General features: G+C 45.1%; 3 protein-coding genes across 6 annotated transcripts in view; 1 reads left to right on the top strand and 2 right to left on the bottom strand.

Annotated features, from left to right (window-relative positions):
• slc8a4a (solute carrier family 8 member 4a) overlaps window positions 1-7,810 on the bottom strand; it is a 130,520-nt gene extending 122,710 nt beyond the window's left edge. Inside the window, exons 1-3 of one of the 3 annotated variants that reach the window (XM_042092592.1) lie at window positions 7,449-7,810; window positions 7,027-7,175; window positions 5,724-5,865 (exon numbers count right to left, since the gene is read on the bottom strand). The gene's annotated coding sequence lies outside the window, so the exon portion shown is untranslated. Of the gene's footprint in view, window positions 1-5,723; window positions 5,866-7,026 lie in introns of all 3 variants that reach the window. The other 2 variants (XM_042092591.1, XM_042092593.1) reach the window with 2 other exon arrangements.
• Window positions 7,811-16,101: 8,291 nt separating this feature from the next.
• bada (BCL2 associated agonist of cell death a) lies at window positions 16,102-21,216 on the top strand. Of its 2 annotated transcripts, none has more exons than XM_042092667.1 (4): window positions 16,102-16,505; window positions 16,771-16,905; window positions 17,436-17,703; window positions 19,787-21,216. In XM_042092667.1, exons 2-4 carry the CDS (start codon window positions 16,779-16,781, stop codon window positions 19,923-19,925), a joined length of 534 nt encoding a protein of 177 aa, XP_041948601.1. In that variant the 5' UTR covers window positions 16,102-16,505; window positions 16,771-16,778; the 3' UTR covers window positions 19,926-21,216. The 2 variants fall into 2 exon arrangements, with proteins under 2 accessions (XP_041948601.1, XP_041948602.1); XM_042092668.1 differs by having other exon boundaries at window positions 16,104-16,505; window positions 17,436-17,662.
• Window positions 21,115-23,910, bottom strand: part of zgc:110782 (uncharacterized protein LOC541358 homolog) — a 4,241-nt gene continuing 1,445 nt past the window's right edge. Inside the window, exons 2-3 of the mRNA XM_042092663.1 lie at window positions 22,242-22,913; window positions 21,115-21,853 (exon numbers count right to left, since the gene is read on the bottom strand). Of these exons, the coding sequence (XP_041948597.1) occupies window positions 21,629-21,853; window positions 22,242-22,883 (867 nt within the window). The 5' untranslated portion in view covers window positions 22,884-22,913 and the 3' untranslated portion in view covers window positions 21,115-21,628. The remainder of the gene's footprint in view (window positions 21,854-22,241; window positions 22,914-23,910) is intronic.

Below are 23,910 nucleotides of genomic sequence, written 5' to 3'. Positions count from 1 at the left end.
ATGGGCATTGAATAAACGTTGGATTAACCAAAACTACTCAAGCAAGCAGTAAAGCTAATAGCCAGACATACACCGATACATTAATATTAATGTAAATATATTTATATTATTTATATTATATGTATTTTGGCAAGTCAATTTTAAACTGCTACAATAAAATTCCCTGATATTCCATGACTTTGCCCCAAACATGCTAAAATTCCCTGACTTTCCATGTCTGGAATAAACTTTCCAAAACTCCATGATATATTTCAGAAATTCCATGAACCGTGGGAACCCTGGAGCTAGACCAGCGCTAGTCAGGGCTAGATGAGGGCCAAATCAGAGCTGGCCCCAGGTTAGTCGGGGCTAAATGAAGGCCAAATGAAGCTAGACCAGAGGTGCATTCAAACGGTGGCCAATGTTCCTGAACAGTTTTTCTTTGAACAGTTATTTCGGTGTATTTCGTGTAAAAACATTCCATGTCAATGGTAACCCTCCGGCCCCCCATATGTTCTGGAGAACTCGGAGTAAACAGAACTCTAGGTAAACAGAAACCTGTTTGCAAATGTTGTTTCTGAATGTTCGTCTATGTTTGTGAATTTGAACCAGGGCCAACCAGAGCCAAGAGAGGAGAGGAGGGGAGAGGCGAGGAGAGGAGAGGAGAGGAGAGAGGAGAGGAGAGGGTTTAGGCGAGCCAAATCCGGGCCAACTCTGAGCAAAATCAAGGTCATGCCCATTTCAGAGTGTGCTTCTGTCTGTGTGAAAGAGGATAAACAGCTAATCCACTCAGAGAAAAAACCCTGCTTGTTTCAGATGCTGACATTTGTTCTAATAAGGACCCAAAGAAACGAACAGAGCGTCATGCAACTCTTGTAGCGTGACGGGTGAAACTAGGGCTTCAGAAGCAGAGACGAGCGCTCCTCAGTCTCCTGTCTGTCTGATCAGCAACCAAGGCAACAGAGACACCCAAGACACAGACGTCAAACAAGCTTTAAAAAGAACCAAAGTCAGCTGGAGTGAGGCTTGTTTGGTGTGTGTGTGTGTGTGTGTGTGTGTGTGTGGAAAACTCCCTGGTCTTTCCCCAAATTCCCCCTGGCGAGCCTCTGAGCTCAGGCAGGCAAGCTGTCGAGGGCAGTGAAAGCATTAGGTGGGCAGTGCCTTTAAAACAGAACGGCAGTGCGCACACACACACACACACACACACACACACAAGCCCAAGCCCAGAAAAACATGCACACACGCAAACATGCACACACGCAAACAAACAAACATAACACACACACACACACACACACACACACACACACACCTGCAGCTAACCCTGGCTGACCTGCCTCAGCAGAACACAGCACGGAGAGTAAGCAGGAGAGTTTTGTTTGGTCATCATAAACTGAACACACACTCTTTAAAGATACACTTCTGGATCACACACAGAACACATACTCTTTTACGCTGCATTCTGGATCACACACAGAACACACACTATTTAACGCTGCATTCTGGATCACACACAGAACACACACTATTTAACGCTGCATTCTGGATGGAATCTCTACCACAATAGAGTCTGTTAAACCTGGCTGAAGCTTCCCATTACCCCTACTCAGTGAGTGAGTGAGTGTGTGAGGGTGTGTGTGTGTGAGTGAGTGAGTAGGTGAGTGTGTGAGTGAGTGAGTGAGTGAGTGAGTGATTTTAGGTGCATATGAGCTGATGCCACTAAAGCTTTATTGAACTGAAGTGAGTGATTAGAGACTGGACTACTGTGAGTGATTAGAGACCGGACTACTGTGAGTGATCTGGACTACTGTGAGTGATTAGAGACTTAGAGACTGGACTACTGTGAGTGATTTGAGACTTAGAGACTGGACTACTGTGAGAATATGAGAGAGAGGCATTAGATGAGGGTGAAGGAGGGTGGGTGAATTAATGGATGGATTAATGAATGAACTAACTAACTAACTAATTAAAGGGCAAGACGCAACAGACTGAACAAATAACTGCAACCAAGGGGAGTATGAAGGGGTGAGTGTGAAGGAGTGAGCGTGATAGAGTGAGTGTGAAGGACTGAGTGTGAAGGAGTAAGTGTGAGGAGTGAGTGTGAAGGACTGAGTGTGAAGGAGTGAGTCCCCTAGTGGGGAGGAGAGGAAAGGGCTGTTTCATAAAAGGAGGGGAGCACACGCACACCCACTCATACTCATATGCTTTCACAACCTGATCAGAAACTCTTTCACAGTCCAAACATGGTCCACACAACACCACTCACTCTTTCACAGTCCAAACATGATCCACACAACACCACTCACTCTTTCACAGTCCAAACATGATCCACGAAGCAACACCACTCACTCTTTCACAGTCCAAACATGATCCACGAAGCAACACCACTCACTGGAACCCCAGAGCCGCTTCAGCTTAAAACCTGAGATGCGGCCAAACCTGTGGTGCCTGTCCAGACGAGTGGTGTTAAGATAGAAAGATAGATAGATAGATAGATAGATAGAGAGAGAGAGAGAGAGAGAGAGAGAGAGGTCTAAATATAAAACAGTGCTGGGTGTGCTGGGCAGTGGAGGTGGGGACATGGAGGGATTATAAAAATAGAATATCTTCATTTGTTTACGACACGAATCCTCACAATTCAATCTTATTTTGCCTCACATAATCCAATCAGGAAGGCAAGCTGATGCTGATACACAGACACAGACGCACACATGCACGCATACACACACGCACACACACACAACAAGCATATTTTCATTGCAATTCTGCGTGGAGACAGTGACATCTCACACGCCCACACATACACACGGACTGAACACAAGAAAATATGCATATGCAAATTCCTAGATTTTCTGTTTGAAGACGTTTATATCTTCCAACATAATTCAAACTGGCACTAATGAATCTTCCTTGCAAGCAACAAAGTGTTTGTGCGAAGAAAGTACAGAATCCAATGCAAGACTTCCATTAACACTTACTGTGAACCAAAGGACGCCTGCGTTGACATTACCATCTGTAACACATTGATGGGACCAATGAATGTTTATTATCTTTCAAAGTTAAAATTCAAATTTATTCTCTGAACAAAAAACTTAATCCTCATTTGGTGTTCTATTAAAAAAAAAAACATAAAATCATTTTGGCATAAGATGTACTTCCATTGTGTTCCACCCAGGGCATTGTGGGAGATTTGCACACGGCCCTCAGGGCTCCTCTGGCTCCTCCACCGAGTGTCTGAGTGTTCATTCACTGATGCTGAAGCTGTTTCAAATACAACACCACCACCACTGCCGATTCTCAGGCATTTACATTTATTGATTTAGAGGACATCTTTATGCAGTGGTGGAGGTAGATTACTTCTCAAGTTAAATTAAGCAAAATTAAAGTTTAATAGAAACCATTTAACCATTTAAGTGTGGCAATTCTCAGCATCCATGCACATCTTCATCAATCATCCACAATGCATTTGCAGTACCCTGCTAATGTGCTTGGCATTCTGTGCCACACAGTGACCATGCCCAGGACAGGTACAGCAGATGGGCAGCACATGCAGCTTAAGGTGTTAAATAAAGGTAAACCCAGCGCAGGTGTGTGAATAAGCTGAATCAGCGCTTTGTGGAGCCGCGGGTTGTGCTTGGCGCTTTGCGGAGCCGCGGTTCTACTCGGTTCTACTCCGCTCTGACACGGGAATGCTGCTCCTCTGAAGCTCAGCGAGAGGCTGGTTACCATGAGAACGCAAGCGAGTTAGGCGCCTCTGGCCGCACAAGCTTCAAGCTCAACCCCTCACACACACACACACACACACACACACACACACAGAACATGTACCTCCTCACCACTCACACCGAGCTGCTCTTACGCAATCAGCTGCACACTAGAGGAGATGAGATGTGGGTTATGGCAGATTATAGCAGCTTGTGTTGAGTAGCAGGTTATAGCAGCTTGTGTTGATCAGCAGAGCCGCTTGTGTTGAGTAGCAGGTTATAGCAGCTTGTGTTGAGTAGCAGCTTGTGTTGAGTAGCAGGTTATAGCAGCTTGTGTTGAGTAGCAGATTATAGCAGCTTGTGTTGAGTAGCAGGTTATAGCAGCTTGTGTTGAGTAGCAGCTTGTGTTGAGTAGCAGGTTATAGCAGCTTGTGTTGAGTAGCAGATTATAGCAGCTTGTGTTGAGTAGCAGATTATAGCAGCTTGTGTTGAGTAGCAGGTTATAGCAGCTTGTGTTGAGTAGCAGCTTGTGTTGAGTAGCAGGTTATAGCAGCTTGTGTTGAGTAGCTGATTATAGCAGCTTGTGTTGAGTAGCAAGTTATAGCAGCTTGTGTTGAGTAGCTGATTATAGCAGCTTGTGTTGAGTAGCAGCTTGTGTTGAGTAGCAGGTTATAGCAGCTTGTGTTGAGTAGCAGATGTGGGTTATAGCAGCTTGTGTTGAGTAGCAGCTTGTGTTGAGTAGCAGGTTATAGCAGCTAGTGTTGAGTAGCAGATTATAGCAGCTTGTGTTGAGTAGCAGGTTATAGCAGTTTGTGTTGAGTAGCAGGTGTGGGTTATAGCAGCTTGTGTTGAGTAGCAGGTTATAGCAGCTAGTGTTGAGTAGCAGCTTGTGTTGAGTAGCAGGTTATAGCAGCTTGTGTTGAGTAGCAGATTATAGCAGCTTGTGTTGAGTAGCAGGTTATAGCAGCTTGTGTTGAGTAGCAGCTCGTGTTGAGTAGCAGGTTATAGCAGTTTGTGTTGAGTAGCAGGTTATAGCAGCTTGTGTTGATCAGCAGAGCAGCTTGTGTTGAGTAGCAGGTTATAGCAGCTTGTGTTGAGTAGCAGGTTATAGCAGCTTGTGTTGAGTAGCAGATTATAGCAGCTTGTGTTGAGTAGCAGGTTATAGCAGCTTGTGTTGAGTAGCAGATTATAGCAGCATGTGTTGAGTAGCAGCTTGTGTTGAGTAGCAGGTTATAGCAGCTTGTGTTGAGTAGCAGATTATAGCAGCTTGTGTTGAGTAGCAGATTATAGCAACTTGTGTTGAGTAGCAGCTTGTGTTGAGTAGCAGATGTGGGTTATGGCAGCTTGTGTTGAGTAGCAGGTGTGGGTTATAGCAGCTTGTGTTGAGTAGCAGATGTGGGTTATAGCAGATATGGGTTATAGCAGCTTGTGTTGAGTAGCAGCTTGTGTTGAGTAGCAGATGTGGGTTATAGCAGCTTGTGTTGAGTAGCAGCTTGTGTTGAGTAGCAGATGTGGGTTATAGCAGCTTGTGTTGAGTAGCAGATGTGGGTTATAGCAGTTTGTGTTGAGTATTGTGTTGTGTAGTGTTGACTTGTGTTGCGTATTATGTTGTGTAGTGTTGACTTGTGTTGAGTATTGTGTTGTGTTGAGTAGTGTTGACTTGTGTTGAGTATTGTGTTTTGTTGTGTTGAGTAGTGTTGACTTGTGTTGAGTGTAGTGTTGACTTGTGTTGAGTATTGTGTTGTGTTGTGTTGAGTAGTGTTGACTTGTGTTGAGTGCGCTCTCTAACTACCTACATGCCATAGTACCCAGAACAGAATAACACACAGCATCATGTAGCCTTTTGTATCCACGTACAAACACAGAGTTTCTCTTCTCTCACACACACACACATAAACAACCAAAGACACAGAGCACTTCTCACTGTCTCACACACACACACACACACACACAGACAGACATAAACAACCAGAAGCCCTTCTCTTACTCTGTCTCTCACACACACACACACACACACACACACGCACACCTCCACAATACCTGCTTAGAGCTTCCTGCTGCTGGAGTGGCGTGACGTGGTGTAGTGTGTGATGCGGTGTGTGTGGAGTTCTCAGCAGGTCATGGTGGTGCTGCTCTCCACGGGCGGTGGTGCCGTCGCTGGGTCCCGCGCTTGCTCCCGCTCCTGCCTCACACACGAGAGGAGGGAAAGCACAGCACCAGGGCAAGGGATTAGGCTGCAATGCTGGGCTGAGTGAACGAACGAGTGAGTGAGCGAGTGAGTGAGTAGCCTATCTGAGTGAGTGAGTATCTGAGTGAGTGAGTGAGTGAGCGAGTGAGTAAGTGAGTATCTGAGTGAGTATCTGAGTGAGTGAGCGAGTGAGTGAGTGAGTGAGTATCTGAGTGAGTGAGTGAGTGAGTATCTGAGTGAGTGAGTGAGTGAGTATCTGAGTGAGTGAGTGAGTGAGTTTCTGAGTGAGTGAGTATCTGAGTGAGTGGGTGAGTGAGTGAGTGAGTATCTGAGTGGGCAAGTGAGTGAGTGAGCAAGTGAGTGAGTGAGTGGGCAAGTGAGTGAGTGAGTGGGCAAGTGAGTGAGTGAGTATCTGAGTGAGTGAGTGGGCAAGTGAGTGAGTGAGTATCTGAGTGAGTGAGTGGGCAAGTGAGTGAGTGAGCAAGTGAGTGAGTGAGTGGGCAAGTGAGTGAGTGAGTGGGCAAGTGAGTGAGTGAGTATCTGAGTGAGTGAGTGGGCAAGTGAGTGAGTGGGCAAGTGAGTGAGTGAGTGAGCAAGTGAGTGAGTGAGTATCTGAGTGAGTGAGTAGCCTATCTGAGTGAGTGAGTGAGTGAGCAAGTGAGTGAGTGAGTGGGCAAGTGAGTGAGTGAGTGAGCAAGTGAGTGAGTGAGTATCTGAGTGAGTGAGTAGCCTATATCTGAGTGAGTGAGTGAGTATCTGAGTGAGTGAGTAGCCTATATCTGAGTGAGTGAGTGAGTATCTGAGTGAGTGGGAGGCAATAAAGCTGCTGTTCTACCTCTATCTCTCCTTGGTTACCTTCAAGCCCACACAGGTGGGTGCAATCTGGCTTACTCAGAGATCAGCCGAGCCCGCAAAGGTGAACTCCCAACATGGCTGGGCACGGAAGTGAGCTACGCTCTGCCTGTGCGCCATCCGTCAATTCAGAAGTTTGTTTCATCACCAGATGCATGTGTCTCACAACAAGTACATGGGCTCAAACCCTCACCATTATGTAATCGGCATACAAGTCTTGACAATTTCAGGTAATGTAGCCTATTCTGGAAACAAAGTGATCAATTTAAATTAAAACAAGTCACTCAAGTAGTCAATACTTACAGCAAAATAATAACTCTCCAGTCGCTCTTGAATTCCTCCTCCGTAGTGTGATTTGGCTCAGAGCTTTCCTCGGTGTGACACTTCTGCACCGATTCCTACTCAATGGAGCAAGCTGCTGTTGATGCGCAGGATCTTGGGACGTCGCTCCTCTTCAAAAGATAGCCGTTAACACTCCGTTATTATTTTTCAACACCGTTTGAACATGTAGCCACCTAATTTCACAACTCTCCCTATGAACCAGCGCCAAATGCCTGTGTCATAATTCTTAAAAACATCGGGATCCGACTAAGTGGGAAAATATTAGAAAAACGGGTTTCTTAGCTACGAGATTTGGAAAGAAAAGCACCAGAAATATAGGCCTACTTGTTGGCTATAACGATACAACTGGCAGTCGTTATTGGATGATTAAGAATGTTCCATACCTTGTGAATGATCATTCACAGCCCATACTGTAACCCACACAATTCCCCGATGTGTTGTTAGGCGAGCAAACGGCCAGCATAAAAATCAATTTCGAATTTCAAATATGGTAGCAGCGGAAAAAATAAGATTTCCACGTTACGCCGCGAACTGGAAGAATGTTGATATCTTTAAGCAAGTGCATTCTGTGAAGGAGAGGAGACAGCGGGAGAGCTGATCCGGAGGCGCGTGTGCACTGCGAGAGTGAGTGAAAGACGCTAACGATGCTCTGGCATCAACATGAGCACAGCGAAGCCATGAGGACGAGGGAAGATGGGAAAAGTAGGTGGGAGAATGAAGCTATGTAAATGGAGGCCCCCTCTTTCTCATTTTCGCTCTACTCTCTCACTCCGTCTGCCGGCGGATTGGCTCTGGTGGAGAGCAGAGGCAAAGCGCGAGAAAAACGGCCGTTTTCATTTTCAGCAGTGTTGACTGCAGCAGCGCGAGGGGTGGGAGCCAGCCGAAGACACGCGCAGCACCTGGCCGACAATAAGCCATGCGTAGCGCGAGACCCCTCATGTTTGGATCGAACTGCAATAACTGTCCTCATAACAAAAGAATCGAAGCAAAGCCCCACACACTTGGAAATAGTTTCGAGTTGGTTAAGTCATACACAATTGATGCAATCTCCAATTAGGTACCATGAATTTGCACTCTGCACGCGTAGCTCTCCACTCTCACACGTAGATACAGAGGGTAAAAAAACGAAAGCGTTTATCATTAGCAACAAAAACATTTCTAGTGGGCACTGTAAATTTTGCTTTCACCAGCAACCGCGTCAATTTCGGCTTAATGGAGCATGTTAAAACCATCATAACGCGCGGTGAGTTAAGATCCACTCTCCCATGGCGCTGGGCTATACAGGAGAACAGAGCTGAATTTAGATCAGTCCTAATGATCCATACAGGGTCTTTGTGATCCGCTAAATTGGCGGGTGTTTGGTTCGAAAACAAGGAATTTCTCACCTGGTCTTCCAGCACAGCATTTGCACCAGCTGATTTAAATTTGAGAACATAAACATGATTAGGCTACTTCTCTCTGTTTCTACTGCATGTGAAGTCCATAAATGTCTGATAATGTTTATTTTTGGAAATGTTTAATCTTATATAGGAAATAATCAAGTGAGAAGTGCAACCCAGAATCCCAGATATGCTACTAATGAGGCTTTGGAATAGTCTTTACTCAATGTGTCATATTCTGATAGTCTTGACGCAGTGTGTCATATTGATTGTGTTCATATATTTATTTTTGTCTTAGATTATGCTCATCACATTTATTCTCTCAGGATAAATACCTTCTAAACTAGACAGAATTTTTTTTAATGGTTGTTTTAGTGAACAAATGATGGCGGTGGCTTGCTAGCAGTGGCTGGCCGACGCATCTGAAAAGCGCATGAACACATATCAGCAAGTCCAGTCTTTATCACACTCTTATCCTCCTCCACATGCCCACACACACACACACACACACACAAGGCCCATATTCTATACACACACATAGATACACATGATGCTGATATAACACACACACACACACACACACACACACACACACACACACACAGGAGGCCCATATTCTATACACACACATAGAGATACACATGATACTGTTATAACACAGACACACACACACACACACCCACACACAGGAGGCCCATATTCTATACACACACATAGATACACATGATGCTGATATAACACACACACACACACACACACACACGCCCACACACATGAGGCCCATATTCTATACACACACATAGATACACATGATACTGTTATAACACAGACACACACACACACACACACACACACACACGCCCACACACAGGAGGCCCATATTCTATACACACACATAGATACACATGATGCTGTTATAACACACACGCACACACACACGAGGCCCATATTCTATACACACACATAGATACACATGATGCTGTTATAACACACACACACGGCCCATATTCTATACACACACATAGATACACATGATGCTGTTATAACACACACACACACACACACACACACACACACACACGAGGCCCATGTTCTATACACACACATTGATACACATGATGCTGTTATAACACACACACACACACACACACACACACACACACACACACACACACACACACACACACACACACACACGAGGCCCATATTCTATACACACACATAGATACACATGATGCTGTTATAACACACACACACACACACACACACACACACACACACAAGGCCCATATTCTATACACACACATAGATACACATGATGCTGTTATAACACACACACCCACACACGAGGCCCATATTCTATACACACACATAGATACACATGATGCTGTTACAACACACACACACACACACACACACACACACACACACACACACGAGGCCCATATTCTATACACACACATAGATACACATGATGCTGTTATAACACACACACACACACACACACACACACACACACACACGAGGACCATATTCTATACACACACATAGATACACATGATGCTGTTATAACACACACACACACACACACACACGCCCACACACGAGGACCATATTCTATACACACACATAGATACACATGATGCTGTTATAACACACACGCCCACACACGAGGCCCATATTCTATACACACACATAGATACACATGATGCTGTTATAACACACACACACACACACACACACACACACGAGGACCATATTCTATACACACACATAGATACACATGATGCTGTTATAACACACACACACACACACACACACACGCTCACACACGAGGCCCATATTCTATACACACACATAGATACACATGATGCTGTTATAACACACACACACGCCCACACACGAGGCCCATATTCTATACACACACATAGATACACATGATGCTGTTATAACACACACACACACACACACGAGGACCATATTCTATACACACACATAGATACACATGATGCTGTTATAACACACACACACACACACACGCCCACACACGAGGACCATATTCTATACACACACATAGATACACATGATGCAGTTATAACACACACACACACACACACACACACACACGCCCACACACGAGGCCCATATTCTATACACACACATAGATACTGTACACATGATGCTGTTATAACACACACACACACACACACACACACACGCCCACACACATGAGGCCCATATTCTATACACAAACATAGATACACATGATGCTGATATACCCTCCCCCCCCCGCCACACACACACACACACGAGGGGATCGTCCTCATATATAAATTTATGATGGCTCAAAAACATGGCCATGGTAGGGTGGTGGTACAAAAGAACCAGCTACAGCAAATCAGCATCCTCTACTTGCTTATTATTCATCAGTATAATAATACATGTTAACCCATTTCTGTCAGCCATTTATGTATGTATTGTATGTAACTACACACATGCATTAGGTATGTAATTATAGAACATGCATTAGGTATGTAATTATAGAACATGCATGCGACTTAACAACTTTCAGTAGGCTACTTTACACTTCCAAGATTAAATGGCATGATGACATTGTGCTGTCAAATTAAGCTGCATTCATTTAAATAATAGATGTGTCATAAAGGTGGTGTTGGCAAATGCCAGTTAGACATCGGAGCTGATATAAGTGCCATATAAATATCAGCCCATTTAAACCCATTTATGTCTCCCAGTGCTAAACGTCTCCTTAAATAGGGTTTTGTATTCCTCTTGTCATCGGACTTTACTCGGTGCATGCCCTAGCTGTTGCTTCTCTTGGCCTGGGCTCCCTTGATAAAGAGATTCTGTCTCAAAATGTGACTGCCCTGGTTAAATAAAGGATACAGATAAATAAATAGATTTAAATTTTAAATGTGTCATCATGACGCCTTTTAACAGGCCCTTAATTCAAATGTTTGCATGCATTCAACATAAACACATAGGGTAGCAAACAAACACATTAGTGGAGCACATGGCACTTATAAGGCGTATAACGCCCCACTATTGAATATAAACACATAGGGTAGCAAACAAACACATTAGTGGAGCACATGGCACTTATAAGGCGTATAACGCCCCACTATTGAATATAAACACATAGGGTAGCATACAAACACATTAGTGGAGCACATGGCACTTATAAGGCGTATAACGCCCCACTATTGAATATAAACACATAGGGTAGCAAACAAACACATTAGTGGAGCACATGGCACTTATAAGGCGTATAACGCCCCACTATTGGCCCCAGAGTCTCAGGGCTTAACTGGAGAGCTCAACACACCAGTGCTCAGAAGAGAAGAGAAGACAAGAGAAGGAAAGAGGAGGCCTGATAACCTCTGGGAGACACTCAGCTGGCACGGTGCTTGATTACTGCAGCTTGGTGCCCAACCAAGTCATTTGGAGCGGAGCGCATGGGGGCTTACCGCTCTGTCTCCTCGTTATGCACAGAGCACAAAGGGGACGACTTGAGTGAGTGCTCAACCCCACACCACCTACCCCCATCCAAAATTCAACTCCCTATGCACATACTAGACAATGACAAGTCCATAACATTGGACATCCCATCTTAAAAGTGACGCCTGTTTATACAAGTGTCCTGCTGGGTGCTTCTGAGGAGTCCGGAAGGCTCCACTCTGCTCTGGATTGGTCCAAGATACAGCGCGAGCGCAGCATGCTGGCAATAACTGGGCAAGAGTGGGGGACAGTGCCAGCTGTGCTAGGGGTTAATGTCCAGTAATGTCCATCAAAGTGAGCGTCTTTAGGGGTTGGCTCAGGGTATGCTGTTTTGGGGCGAAAGGGTGGAAGATGAACAGCAACAATCTTAATGGAACTATAGCACCATCTAGAGGCGAATGTCTGAAACAGGCGAGAGGAGTCATGTCCGAACGAGGGGAACTATGCAGGCTTTTTAGCTTAATTTACCTTAACTTAACAGCTTCGGAGTCATTGGAATGGTTATATGACTTTTTTGGGGTTGAATGGTTGCCGTCTTGCTTCCCCCTAGCGCCTGTGAGCGGAAAAACCACCCTTGCAACTGTGGGCCGGCGGGCCGACGGTCTCAGTGTCAAGAAGTAATGAGTGTAACAAATTGCTTTACTGCATTTGCACACATACACGCCAGGCACTGGCTAGAACAAGGTAGCGATGGAGTTTCTCAGACATTTGTCATGACAGCCAGCGAAAAGAAGCAGAAAGTGAGTAAACCGTTGTCGGAGGAACAGGGAAGAGGAAAACGACAAACTGACCGATTGAGGAAAACGACAGACTGACCGATTGAGGAAAACGACAGACTGACCGATTGAGGAGTGTCGTAAATCATACACTACCTGCGAGGAGTGTCGTATATCATACACTACCTGCGAGGAGTGTCGTATATCATACACTATGTACCTGCGAGGAGTGTCGTATATCATACACTACCTGCGAGGAGTGTCGTATATCATACGCTCTGAGGCTGTAGAGGGAGCTCTGCAGGGAAAGCCAGGGGGGGAGGGGTCGCAAAATGATTTGCAGTCTGGATTAAAGACATTTTTTTAAAGCTGTTTAGTCAAAGGCTTCCATTAACATAATGCCTTTGATGTTTACACAGCCTACCTATGAGAGAAGACATTTTCTGCATTTCCTTACGATGCCCATCTCGCAACATTTCGAAACCAAATTCCGCCGATTAGAGAGAAGGGGGTCGTGAGAATTGGCCCATGTTTTTTGTGGGGTCGCCAGAGAAAAAGTTTAAGAACCACTGCTGTACTGGACGATACACTGCACTGGTACTGTGCTGGACCATCCTGTAGGGTATTGGAGCAGGTTAAAAATGGCTTTGTGTTAACTGATGCTTCCTGTTTGTGGATTTGATTAGGCTCTTGAGTTCTCTTGAGGTGTTGGGTTTAGGTGTGTATGCTGGACATAAGTGTGTGGTCAGATTTTTATTATCTTTAAAACATGCACACCATCAAGTCCGTTTTAATATCTTAACAGAAATTTGATAGCTTAAGCAGTCTCATTAAAGATACTGCAGGAAGTCTGAATGTGCTGAATTTGCTTTTTTATGGTTGCGTTTATGGCTGCAGGCCACAAAGTAGCACTGGCAGGTAGGTGTGTGTGTGTGTATGCGCATGCATGTGCGTGCGTGTGTGCGTGTGTACTGACAGCAACATGAAATTACGACGTGATTTTTTACATGATGCTGTTTGGAGGAACGATCCTTCAATAAGTCATTACTGTTCATGGTGCAGATGTGATCGATCAGATCTGTATGTGAAACTATTTGTTTCATTGAATGAGTTGCTTTCTCATTACTAGTAGTACCATATATATATATATATATATATATATATATATATATATATATATATATATATATATATATATATATATATATGAGTAGTACACCCTATAGCACCTTCATTACTTACAACTGACCAGTGATCGGGGTACTGAACCCTGGACACAGGGGGCATAGGGGAGCGTACAGTACCTATGTTCCCGGGTCCTATGTTCTCTGGGTCCTATGTTCCCCGGGTCCTATGTTCCCCGCTTTGTATGGGACCGGGGAACGTAGGACCCTTTTTTAAAACCATAACCCCGAGTGGGGAACATAGGGATGACACCAGGCATAGTGCTGTGTGTTTGTATTGAAACAAATGATGAAGTCCAGACTCAGAGCCAGGAGTGAGCCTGGATGATAAACCCAAATCATGACTCACCCTGCTTCAGTCCCCTGCTGAGGCATCCGGAGCAGAGACCGCAGCTATGCCTGTCAATCAAACCAACAACATGCTGACAACAGCCTGCTATGGCCGTCAATCCAACATGCTGACTACAGTCTGCAGGGGGCTCTCAACTACCTACAGAATACAACGAACGGACTTTGGACACGAGTCTAGATGTGCTCTGGCGCAGCACTGGGCCAGAACAGGACCGGATAATAATAATAATAATAATAATAATAATAATAATAATAATAAGCTTTATTTGTATAGCACCTTTCATACACAGAATGTAGCTCAAAGTGCTTTACATTTGGAGCATGTAACACAATAATAGTCAGTCAGTCATTATCAATCACTTTCACTTTTCTTCATTACTGTGGCCGTTTATGATCCAATCAGCAACATATCACAAATATAGAAAATAACGTGTAACACAGTTATTAGAGAAGAGTCAGTCATTCTTAGAATCTTAGAATGCTAACGAGCATGTCAGTACTTCACGACTGATCAAAGGCCTGGCCACATGCTGCTAACGCCTGTCAGCAAGATATCATGGACAATCGGTCGCTCAGGGTCGTAACAAACATAAAAACGATCACCAGTCAGGACACGAAGGAGCCATAGAGCTGCGGGTGGAGCCCTTGGAATCAGGACTTATGTGCTGGAACGCAAGAAAAACAGCTGACTAAATTTACGCCCCAATTAAGAGGTTCAATAAGCAGCAGGCCTTCTCATTGTGCAAGTGGGAAAAAAAGAGTCCTCAGGAACAAGAGTTGCCACATCTGCAAAACACCTTGTCAATAACCTCTCTCTCCATCTCTCTCTTCCTACCCAGCGATCTAAAGCCCACTCCAGGGGGCAGTTGTTTTCTCTGTAGTTTCTGGCCAGTTAATGGCTGCTGTAGACTCTGTGATCTATCAAGGCACTTCCCAGCCAGCAGCCCACTAGACACGTCTGGGTCTCATCCAAACCAGTTGCTTTCTCATGTCTCCTACTTGTTATTTCATGCTCGCTGCACACTCATGTTTGCAGCCTTAGTAGCCTATCAGGCTAAAGATGAAATTAGAAATTATTTCTGTTCATTAGGAGGAACATTCTAGTAGACAGACTTCAAAATTAGTGTTTGGGTAGGCTAAGAATTTGGTCAATTAATTTAATTCATTAATTTAATTTAAGTCATATCAAGGCAAAATATAATTGAGCATACATGTATTAATTCAAAATCGACGCATCTTCATACCACCATACAATTCTGACTAACACCCCAAAACATTTAAACACGCAGTTATGCTTAAGCTACGATGAATGTTAGTCGGTGTTGATCGCCACCTATGGGGAAATTAAAAGACATGCACTCTATAATTTAAGCAATTCCTCGACATAACGTCGACCTGCAATGCTTCAAGGGTAAAACGATTTAGTAATTCCTGCAATGGATTAAATTGGTCAGAAGACTACGACTGATTCTCTATAATGAAGCAAATAATAGAGTAGTTAAAATACATTCATTCGTTTAGCCTACAGCATTGTCATTTTCTATGGCTCTTCCAGAAAAATAACGCACCATTGCTGGCTATACACTGGGAGAAAAAATATCTTATTTTTTTAGAAGCGTGTAGAATCTAAGTATCTAAACCCCCAAATGTTCTCACGCTATGTGGGAAAATGGTGCCCTCCACGCGCACTTTATAGATAGGCTTTAGCGCGCGCCTGAGCCAGAGTAAACAAGTCACGAGACCGCATGGGCTCGAGAACCCTATCGCAACAGTGACGTTGAGATGAGAGAGCGGCTGAAAACAGGCCAATCGGACACGCTTATTGGCTGCCAGCGCGGCCACTTTCTCACCTGATTGGCTAAGAAGGTGCAACGGTGTTGTCGATGTACTGAGCAACGCTAGACAACAACAATACCAAGGCTGACATGAGCTCATATTCGCGGTAGCTCGAGGTGCCAGGACATTTGATTGTGCGAATAAGCACTAATAATCGATTTTTATTGCGAAGACAATCATTTAAAGTCGATGTTTCTTGCCAGGACCAACTCAGGACGCAATTATGAGTGGCTATTGGGTTTATTTAATCCAAAATGAGAGTTAAAGCAATTAGCTATCGTCGCTACTATTGTTGTTGATTGCGGGGTGTGTCAATTACCATGAGGCAATCAATATCGATCTTGACCCTCGATAATTTAAGGTAGACAAGAAGAAGGGAAGTTGAACAACGCTGACTCAACAACCTGAGGTTTCGACACCTTCAGTCCATTGTCCAGGATTTTATCCGGACACAAGAGGTATGTTGGATGAAGCGAACTAGCGATAGCCAATACGAAGCTAGCCTTTATTGAATAGCGGCTGCATGGCTTTTGAATGTAATGTCCGTAACAACGTTACTTATTTATAATGTCTTGTTCAAATTTGCATTTACATGTTCTATACATATGTTATTTAGTTTGGAAGGCGATAGTAACGTGACCGTTTCAAACTTCCTGTTATTATGCAAAGGATCAGCATCATGGTTTTTTTTGTCTGTTCAATCATCTGACCTGACCCTGCAAGGTTTCACCATGGAAAATAACACCGGTTCCAGCACCGACCCGGCAAATCTGGATGAGAGCGCGCTTCCTGCAGAGACCGAGAAAGAAACAGATCTGAATTTCCCTCAAGACAGTGAACCAAAAACCATAAAATCAGGTGAGCTCAGATACTGTAACCTCGTGGACAGCTCTGTATTGATATATGCAAATTATACAGAATAAAAGCAATAGAGAAACACTTTAGGTGCCTATGCAGTTGCCCTGCTTGGCCCCAATAACCCCAGAGGCGCAGTAGGTTAAACACCAGCCTAAGTGTGAGGCATCATTCATCACTTGAAGTTGTCCATAAAATCCTGTGTCCTGGCTGTCTTCTGGGGCAGCCGTGGCCTACTGGTTAGCGCTTCGGACTTGTAACCGGAGGGTTGTGGTTCAAACCCAGACCAGTAGGCAGGGCTGAAGTGCCCTTGAGCAAGGCACCTAACCCCTCACTGCTCCCCGAGCGCCGCTGTTGTTGCAGGCAGCTCACTGCACCAGGATTAGTGTGTGCTTCACCTCACTGTGTGCGGAGTGTGTTTCACTAATTCACGGATTGGGATAAATGCAGAGACCAAATTTCCCTCACGGGATCAAAAGAGTATATATACTTCTAATCCTTACCCTGCTGTGTGTTCTTTGCTGTCGCTGCAGTCGGAGGTCGCGTGCGGTTGTACTCCGAGTCTCAGGTGTACACCATCAGCCGCTGCGAAGAGTCCGAGGCCGCCGACGGAGGCGTGTCCTCGGAGGAGGGCATGGGCGACGGTGCGCCGTTCCGTGGGAGGTCCCAGTCGGCGCCCGCCGCTCTCTGGGCCGCCAAGCACTACGGACGCCAGCTCCGCCGGATGAGCGACGAGTTCGACACCTGGCTGGACCGAGGGGTGAGGGGTTGTGTGTGTGTGTGTGTGTGCTGGACCGAGGGGTGAGCAGTGTGTGTGTAGAGTGTGTGTGTGTGTGACACCTGGCTGGACCGAGGGGTGAGGGGGTGTGTGTGTGCTGGACCGAGGGGTGAGCAGTGTGTGTGTAGAGTGTGTGTGTGAAACCTGGCTGGACCGAGGGGTGAGGGTGTGTGTGTGCTGGACCGAGGGGTGAGCAGTGTGTGTGTGTGTGTGTGTGCGTGCGCGTGCTGGTCAGGAGAGGGCAACAGAGGTTAGGTAATACAGTGAGAGCTTACACAATGGTCAAGTCAAGTCAAGTCAAGTTTATTTATATAGCACATTTCATACACAGAGGTCATTCAATGTGCTTTACATAAACAAAACCAAACGATAATAACAAATAAAAGCATAGAAGGGCAATATAGTCAAAGAATAGTTAAAAGGTAAAGATCATAATAAAAAGAAAACATAAAACACAAGGTAAAATCATTTAAAAATAAAGAATAATTAGTAAGCAAAAACAAAGGCAAAAGTAGTAAAAAAAAGTAATAAAAGACAAAGTAGAATAATTTCAGAATTCAGAATTTGTAACTCGGCACAGTTAGCAGAAAGCGTCTGAGAACAGTTTGGTCTTAAGTCTAGATTTAAAACTGGCTACAGTTGGGGCCTTTTTAATGTCATCCGAAAGTTGGTTCCACAGCTGAGCCGCATAGCAGCTAAAAGCTGCTTCACCATGTTTAGTTCTAACTGTAGGTTTTACTAGCAGGTTTTTCACCTGGGACCTGAGAGGACGAGAAGGTGTGTACTGCTGAAGCATGTCTGACAAGTATTTAGGTCCTGCTCCATTTACTGATTTATAAACAAGCAATAGTGCTTTAAAGTCAATTCTGTGACTTACTGGAAGCCAGTGCAAGGACTTAAGAATTGGAGTAATGTGGTCAGTTCTTTTAGTTTTTGTTAGAGTCCTAGCTGCTGCATTTTGTATCACCTGAAGCTGTTTAATAGTCTTTTTAGGAAGGCCTGTGAACAGTCCATTGCAGTAATCAACCCTGCTGGAGATAAATGCATGAATGAGTTTTTCTAAGTCATGTTTTGACATCAGCCCTCTGAGTTTGACAATATTTTTGAGGTGGTAAAAAAAAATGGTGCCTTGTTTAGAACTGTGTATTCTTTCACACAAACTCGCGTCACATACGGACGTCACCGCCCATTCAGAGATGCAAACAATCGGCTTTTTGGTTCCTTACTATGTGATCTCCATGGCGATGCAGCGTTTGTTTGCACCTCCAAAAACATGGCTTACCTGGTAACCTCCCAAAAACACCCCTAAAAATGCCCACAAATACCCATGTGTGTGTGTGGAAGAATAGCCACAGGGCAAGATGCTGTGAACAGAATGAGCTGAAACAACGCTGGTGTACATGTGAAAGTGTGTGTGTAGGTGTGGGAGTTAAAATAATAGTGGTGTGGCGGTGAATGTGTGTGTGAGTGTACAAGGGGGTTCTGAACAGTGTCAGGGTTTACATGGTGGTGTGTATGTGAATGTGTGTGTGGTATAGGCTATGAAGATGTGTCAGTCGAGGCGTGTTGAGGGAAAGTGTGTGTGGGCAGAAGGTTAAGCAGAGTGAGTTTATGATGGTGGTGGTGTGTAGGTAAAAGTGTGTGTGTGTGTGTGTGCGTGCAAGGGGGTTCTGAAATGTTTTGAGTTTAAATGATGGTGGTGTGTATGTTAATATGTGTGTGTAAGGGGGTTCTGAACAGTGTAAGGGTTTACAGGATGATGTGTGTGTGTGTGTGTGTGAATGTGTGTGTGTTGTAGGCCATGACGATGTGTCAGTGGAGGTGTGTTGAAGGAAACAAATAGTGGTGGGCAGATGAGCATGTGAAGCAGGCAGCTGGAGATAAACAGGAAGGAGATTAGAACAGTCACAGGTCATGGAACCGTGAGAATGTCCTGAGTGTTCTAAACACAAGAACAGCACGGGTGTTAGCTTGCAACCACTTCCTTTTTCACTTCTGTTATTGTGATCTGAGAATGCTCTCTCCGCAGCTCACAATTAGATCTCCATTCTTTCTTTCTTTCTGTCTGTCTGGTGTCTCTCTCTCTCTCTCTCTCTCTCTCTCTAGGAGCAGAAGCGGGCAGGTATGTCCGGCGCCCCCCAGCAGGGCCTGCGTGGGTGGTTCTCGTTCCTCTGGAGTCCGAGAGAGGAGGAGGGCAGAGACTGAAGCGCCCGCTGGCCGTCCCCTCCCATCACCCTCCCGCTGATCCCTCCATCACATCGTCTCATCGTCTCTAACCAGCTACACACGCTGTCCAGACTCCGGCCACGATGCCTTCTCTTACCTGTGTACAACACACACACACACACACACACCTCCTGGGAGGCTTGGAGCTGGGAGTCTGAAGACTAAAGGGGAAACGTTAATATCTTGCAATAATTGGTGGATAAGTGTATTTTGCAGAACCGATAACTGTTAGTTTAATCTGACAATCTCCAAAGTGACAATCTCTCTCTACAAAAATAGATGACATTTCACAGATATTTAAAAATTATTTATCAATATTTACAATTTATAGTGTAAAATATTTCTACCATAAGTGTTATTTTGTTCAATGTCCTTTTCTAGTATAATATATAGACATGTATCACAAAATGTGTGCGTACAATCAAAGGTTAGATAATCTCCTGACACAACCCAAATAACTGCTGACGAGAAGCCGAGACACAACCAGGACTGATAACGAGGACTGATTCTTCAGAGGATAATGATGTAGTCGCCCTTACCTGGCTCAGGATTTATGTTTGCTCACCTTTGCCATTGTGAACTACCTGTAGTTGGACTTTACCTGTGCGCATGTGTGTATGCCGCTTTAAATGCGTACAGATTGCCTGCGCTCCACTTGCGGAAGACTGCGCACCTCAACTGGAATGACTTGTTTATGTGCATTCCCATTATTTAAATATTTATGGCAAAAAATACATTAATGTTATTGCTGTTTGTTTGTTTGTTTTAAGTTGTAAACATTTCATGTGTGCATATTGGTGGGACACTTTGTTGTTGTACAGGATACCTGTAGACCCCCCTGAGTGTGTAATGATGATGTCACCTGAAGCCCCTTCACTTTGCCTGCCACACTTCGCCTGCTGAGTACAGCACACTCAGACTGTGCCTCCCAGACCACTGCTGACTAAGGCCGCCTGCACGGCACAGGCCTGTGGGCTGATCTGGCCCTGATCCGGCTGGGATGTGGCCCACATGAGGGCCAGGTCTGGCCCACAGTCCACTGCCAAATTAGAGTCACCTGAGGTGGGAAAGGGCTTCTGGAGGTAGTCTCTCAGTGATCAGCCAGACTGCTGGTGTTCTACTTGAAATGTACCTGAACTATTTAAAATGCTGGTTTTTACCACTCTTTATAGACATTTGTAATTTCATACAAAATGTTTTTACTCATTTTTATGTTTTTACTCATTTTTTTTATTTTCTATGTAAGTACTGATCTGTATTTGTATTTCTTTTATACCATTTGGTCAAATAAATGAATTTCATGGACTGCAGAAGTTGTTTTGTGCTTGCTTACCAGGTTTCACTTATACACACCTATAAATCCAACCTAGAAACTGGAACTTTCTGGTAAACGTGGAACTTATTCAGAACAGGAATTTGAACAGGAAGCTCCGAAGTACTTGGTTACCATGGAAATGTTTAAGTCTAGATGAACCAGATCATGTCCAGAGCCATAGAAATGCTAACGTCCATATGACCCAGATCATGTCCAATGCTATTGACTGACAGCAGTACAATGATGGACAGAAGCAATTAGAAATGAGAGAACAGCTGATCTGGTCTCATGATCGCATCCATTCCAAAGCAGGTACCTGTTCTGACATGAGGGGGTACCATGAGGTTCCAAAGCAGGTACCTGGCTGGATTTGTACCTGTTATGACATGAGGGGGTACCATGAGGTTCTAGGCCACACAAGACGGGTCTCTCTTGCAGAACCTCCTGCCGCTGTCCAGGCGGCTGAGCCGCTGCATGTCCTGTAGGCTCAGCTCAAAGTCAAACACGCGCGCATTCTCCTGCACCCGCTGAGGCTCCCGCGACCGTGGTAACACAGCCACGCCCTGCTGCATCGCCCACCTGAGCAGCACCTGGGCAGGTGTGCGTCCGCACGAGCTCGCCACCGCCCGCACCTGAAAGACCCAACACGGAGAGAGAATGCGGAAAAGTTTTTACCCCCAGGCTATCAGGATTCTAAATGAGGATTGTAGCAGGAGCACCAGCACACAGTACAGTAGCAGGAGCACCAGCACACAGTACAGTAGCCTAAACACTTTGCACTTTCTTCCTTTTCTATACATATATCCTTGAATTTCCCCTGGGGATCAATAAAGTATGTATGTATGTATGTATGTATGTATGTATGTATCTATCTATCTATCTATCTATCTATCTATCTATCTATCTATCTATCTTTGCACAGTCTTGGGAGTCAGTGGAATAAGCATTTCACTGCATTTATAGGCTACCTGTATAATGTATGTGACTGACAAATAAACATTTGATTTGATTTGATTTGACCTCAGGCTCCTGCAGCAGAGCGCCCTTCCCCAGGGACGAGTAGGCCTGGACGCGCACGCCCGCCTCGCCACACGCCCTCAGGAGCTCTGGCTGGCACAGCGCCGGGTGGAGCTCCACCTGCAGCACGGCGGGCGGCACGCGGCAGCTGCCCAGGAGCTGGCGGAGGTGCGCGGTGGTGTAGTTGGACACGCCGATCGCCCGGAATGTTCCGCTGCGGTGGAGGTCCTCCAGGACGGTCCAGCTTTGCGCGCGGTCGGCGGCGTTCTGCGCATCTCCTGCGTCCAAGCCCTCGGTGCCGGGCCAGTGCAGGAGGAAGAGGTCAACGGAGCCGCAGTCCAGCCGGTCCACGCTCCGCTGGCAGCCGTGGAGCGCACGGGGGCCGTGGTCCGCCGGGTCCAGTTTGCTGGTGACGAACACGTCGGCCCTCGTGAGACCGTGCTGCGGCAGGAGCTCTCTCAGCGCTCGGCCCAGGTCTGCCTCGTTGCCGTAGACGGCGGCCGTGTCGAAGGCGCGGTACCCTGCGGCCAGCGCCGCGTCCACTGACCGGCGCAGCTCGTCTCCGTGGAGCTTGTACGTCCCCAGGCCCAGGAGGGGCATCTGGACGCCACAGTTCAGCTGGACACAGTCCTGCAGGGTGGGCATGGTGACCAGCAACAAAGAGTCTTTGGCAATCTAACAAAACAGGAGAAACAAATAATCTTATGCGTCTCAAAAATCTCAAGTCTCGGGCTGTGTGGCTGTGTTTTATGGCTTCGTCTATTGGACTGTAGATCGTGTTAATCTTTCCCATGATAAGGATTTCAACTATATTGCATTATTATGTTTTTGCATATAGGGTCTAGATAGATAGATAGATAGATACTTTATTGATCCCCAAGGGGAAATTTTAAGTATAAACTATGAAAGCTGTATTTTAAGCCTATGGTGCAGAACTCAATGCTTTCGCATGTGTTCCCATGTGTATTGTTAGTTTTTCTCGATCGTTTTGATACTTGTGTCAACTCTGACATCACATTCTCAAAACAGTTAACACCCGTGTCTGAACAAAAGCACTCTGAACAAAATGACACATTTTGCTTGTAAAAAGGCTGTTACTCTCTCAAAACACTTAAAACATGTAGCAAAAGCAAATCTTGCCTTCAAACACTACAACTTGTTGCCAATTCAAAAACACTCTTTAATCAATCATTACACACTGGACAACAAAATGCAAAATCTAGTTCTCAAAATGAGCATTTTTGTTATGTCTGTTCCATTACTTTCTCATTTTTCTGGTATCAGAAGACCTACCTACCTTGGACCGTTTTCTCCACCAAATAGGCAATACAGTACTTTGTCTAAATGTGCATTAGATCCATACTTGCAAATAGCAACACAGAACAGACATCTCTTATGTATAATGAATGATTGCTGATTGAAGAATTGTGCAAAGGAGTTTCACACAGGTGTATCAGAGATTCAGACTTATGCAAGGAATCTATACCACCTGTGAAAAGATGTTTTCCTTTTGTTTAGCATGGGAAAACCAATAGAGTTTGGGGCTTTTGAATGACACCTGTGTTAACTGTTTTGCAAAAGGGTGTGAGAAATGTGTGAACCCAATGAAAATGTGTGAACACTCGCAAGAGATGACTTCTGCTGTGCAAAGAAAGTAGTCATGAAGACCAAG

The sequence above is a fragment of the Alosa sapidissima genome, chromosome 5 (assembly GCF_018492685.1).
Source record: "Alosa sapidissima isolate fAloSap1 chromosome 5, fAloSap1.pri, whole genome shotgun sequence".
Lineage (NCBI taxonomy): Eukaryota > Metazoa > Chordata > Actinopteri > Clupeiformes > Clupeidae > Alosa > Alosa sapidissima.
The sequence above is the reverse complement of the archived record's forward strand: the minus strand, read 5'-3'. Positions and strand labels throughout refer to the sequence as shown.

Coding starts and splice junctions, on each gene's coding strand:
- bada (XM_042092667.1), top strand. CDS start 16,779: ATGGAAAATAACACCGGTTCCAGCACCGACCCGGCAAATCTGGATGAG. Junction 16,906..17,435: donor ACCAAAAACCATAAAATCAG/GTGAGCTCAGAT, acceptor CTGTCGCTGCAG/TCGGAGGTCGCGTGCGGTTG. Junction 17,704..19,786: donor TGTGTGTGCTGGACCGAGGG/GTGAGCAGTGTG, acceptor CTCTCTCTCTAG/GAGCAGAAGCGGGCAGGTAT.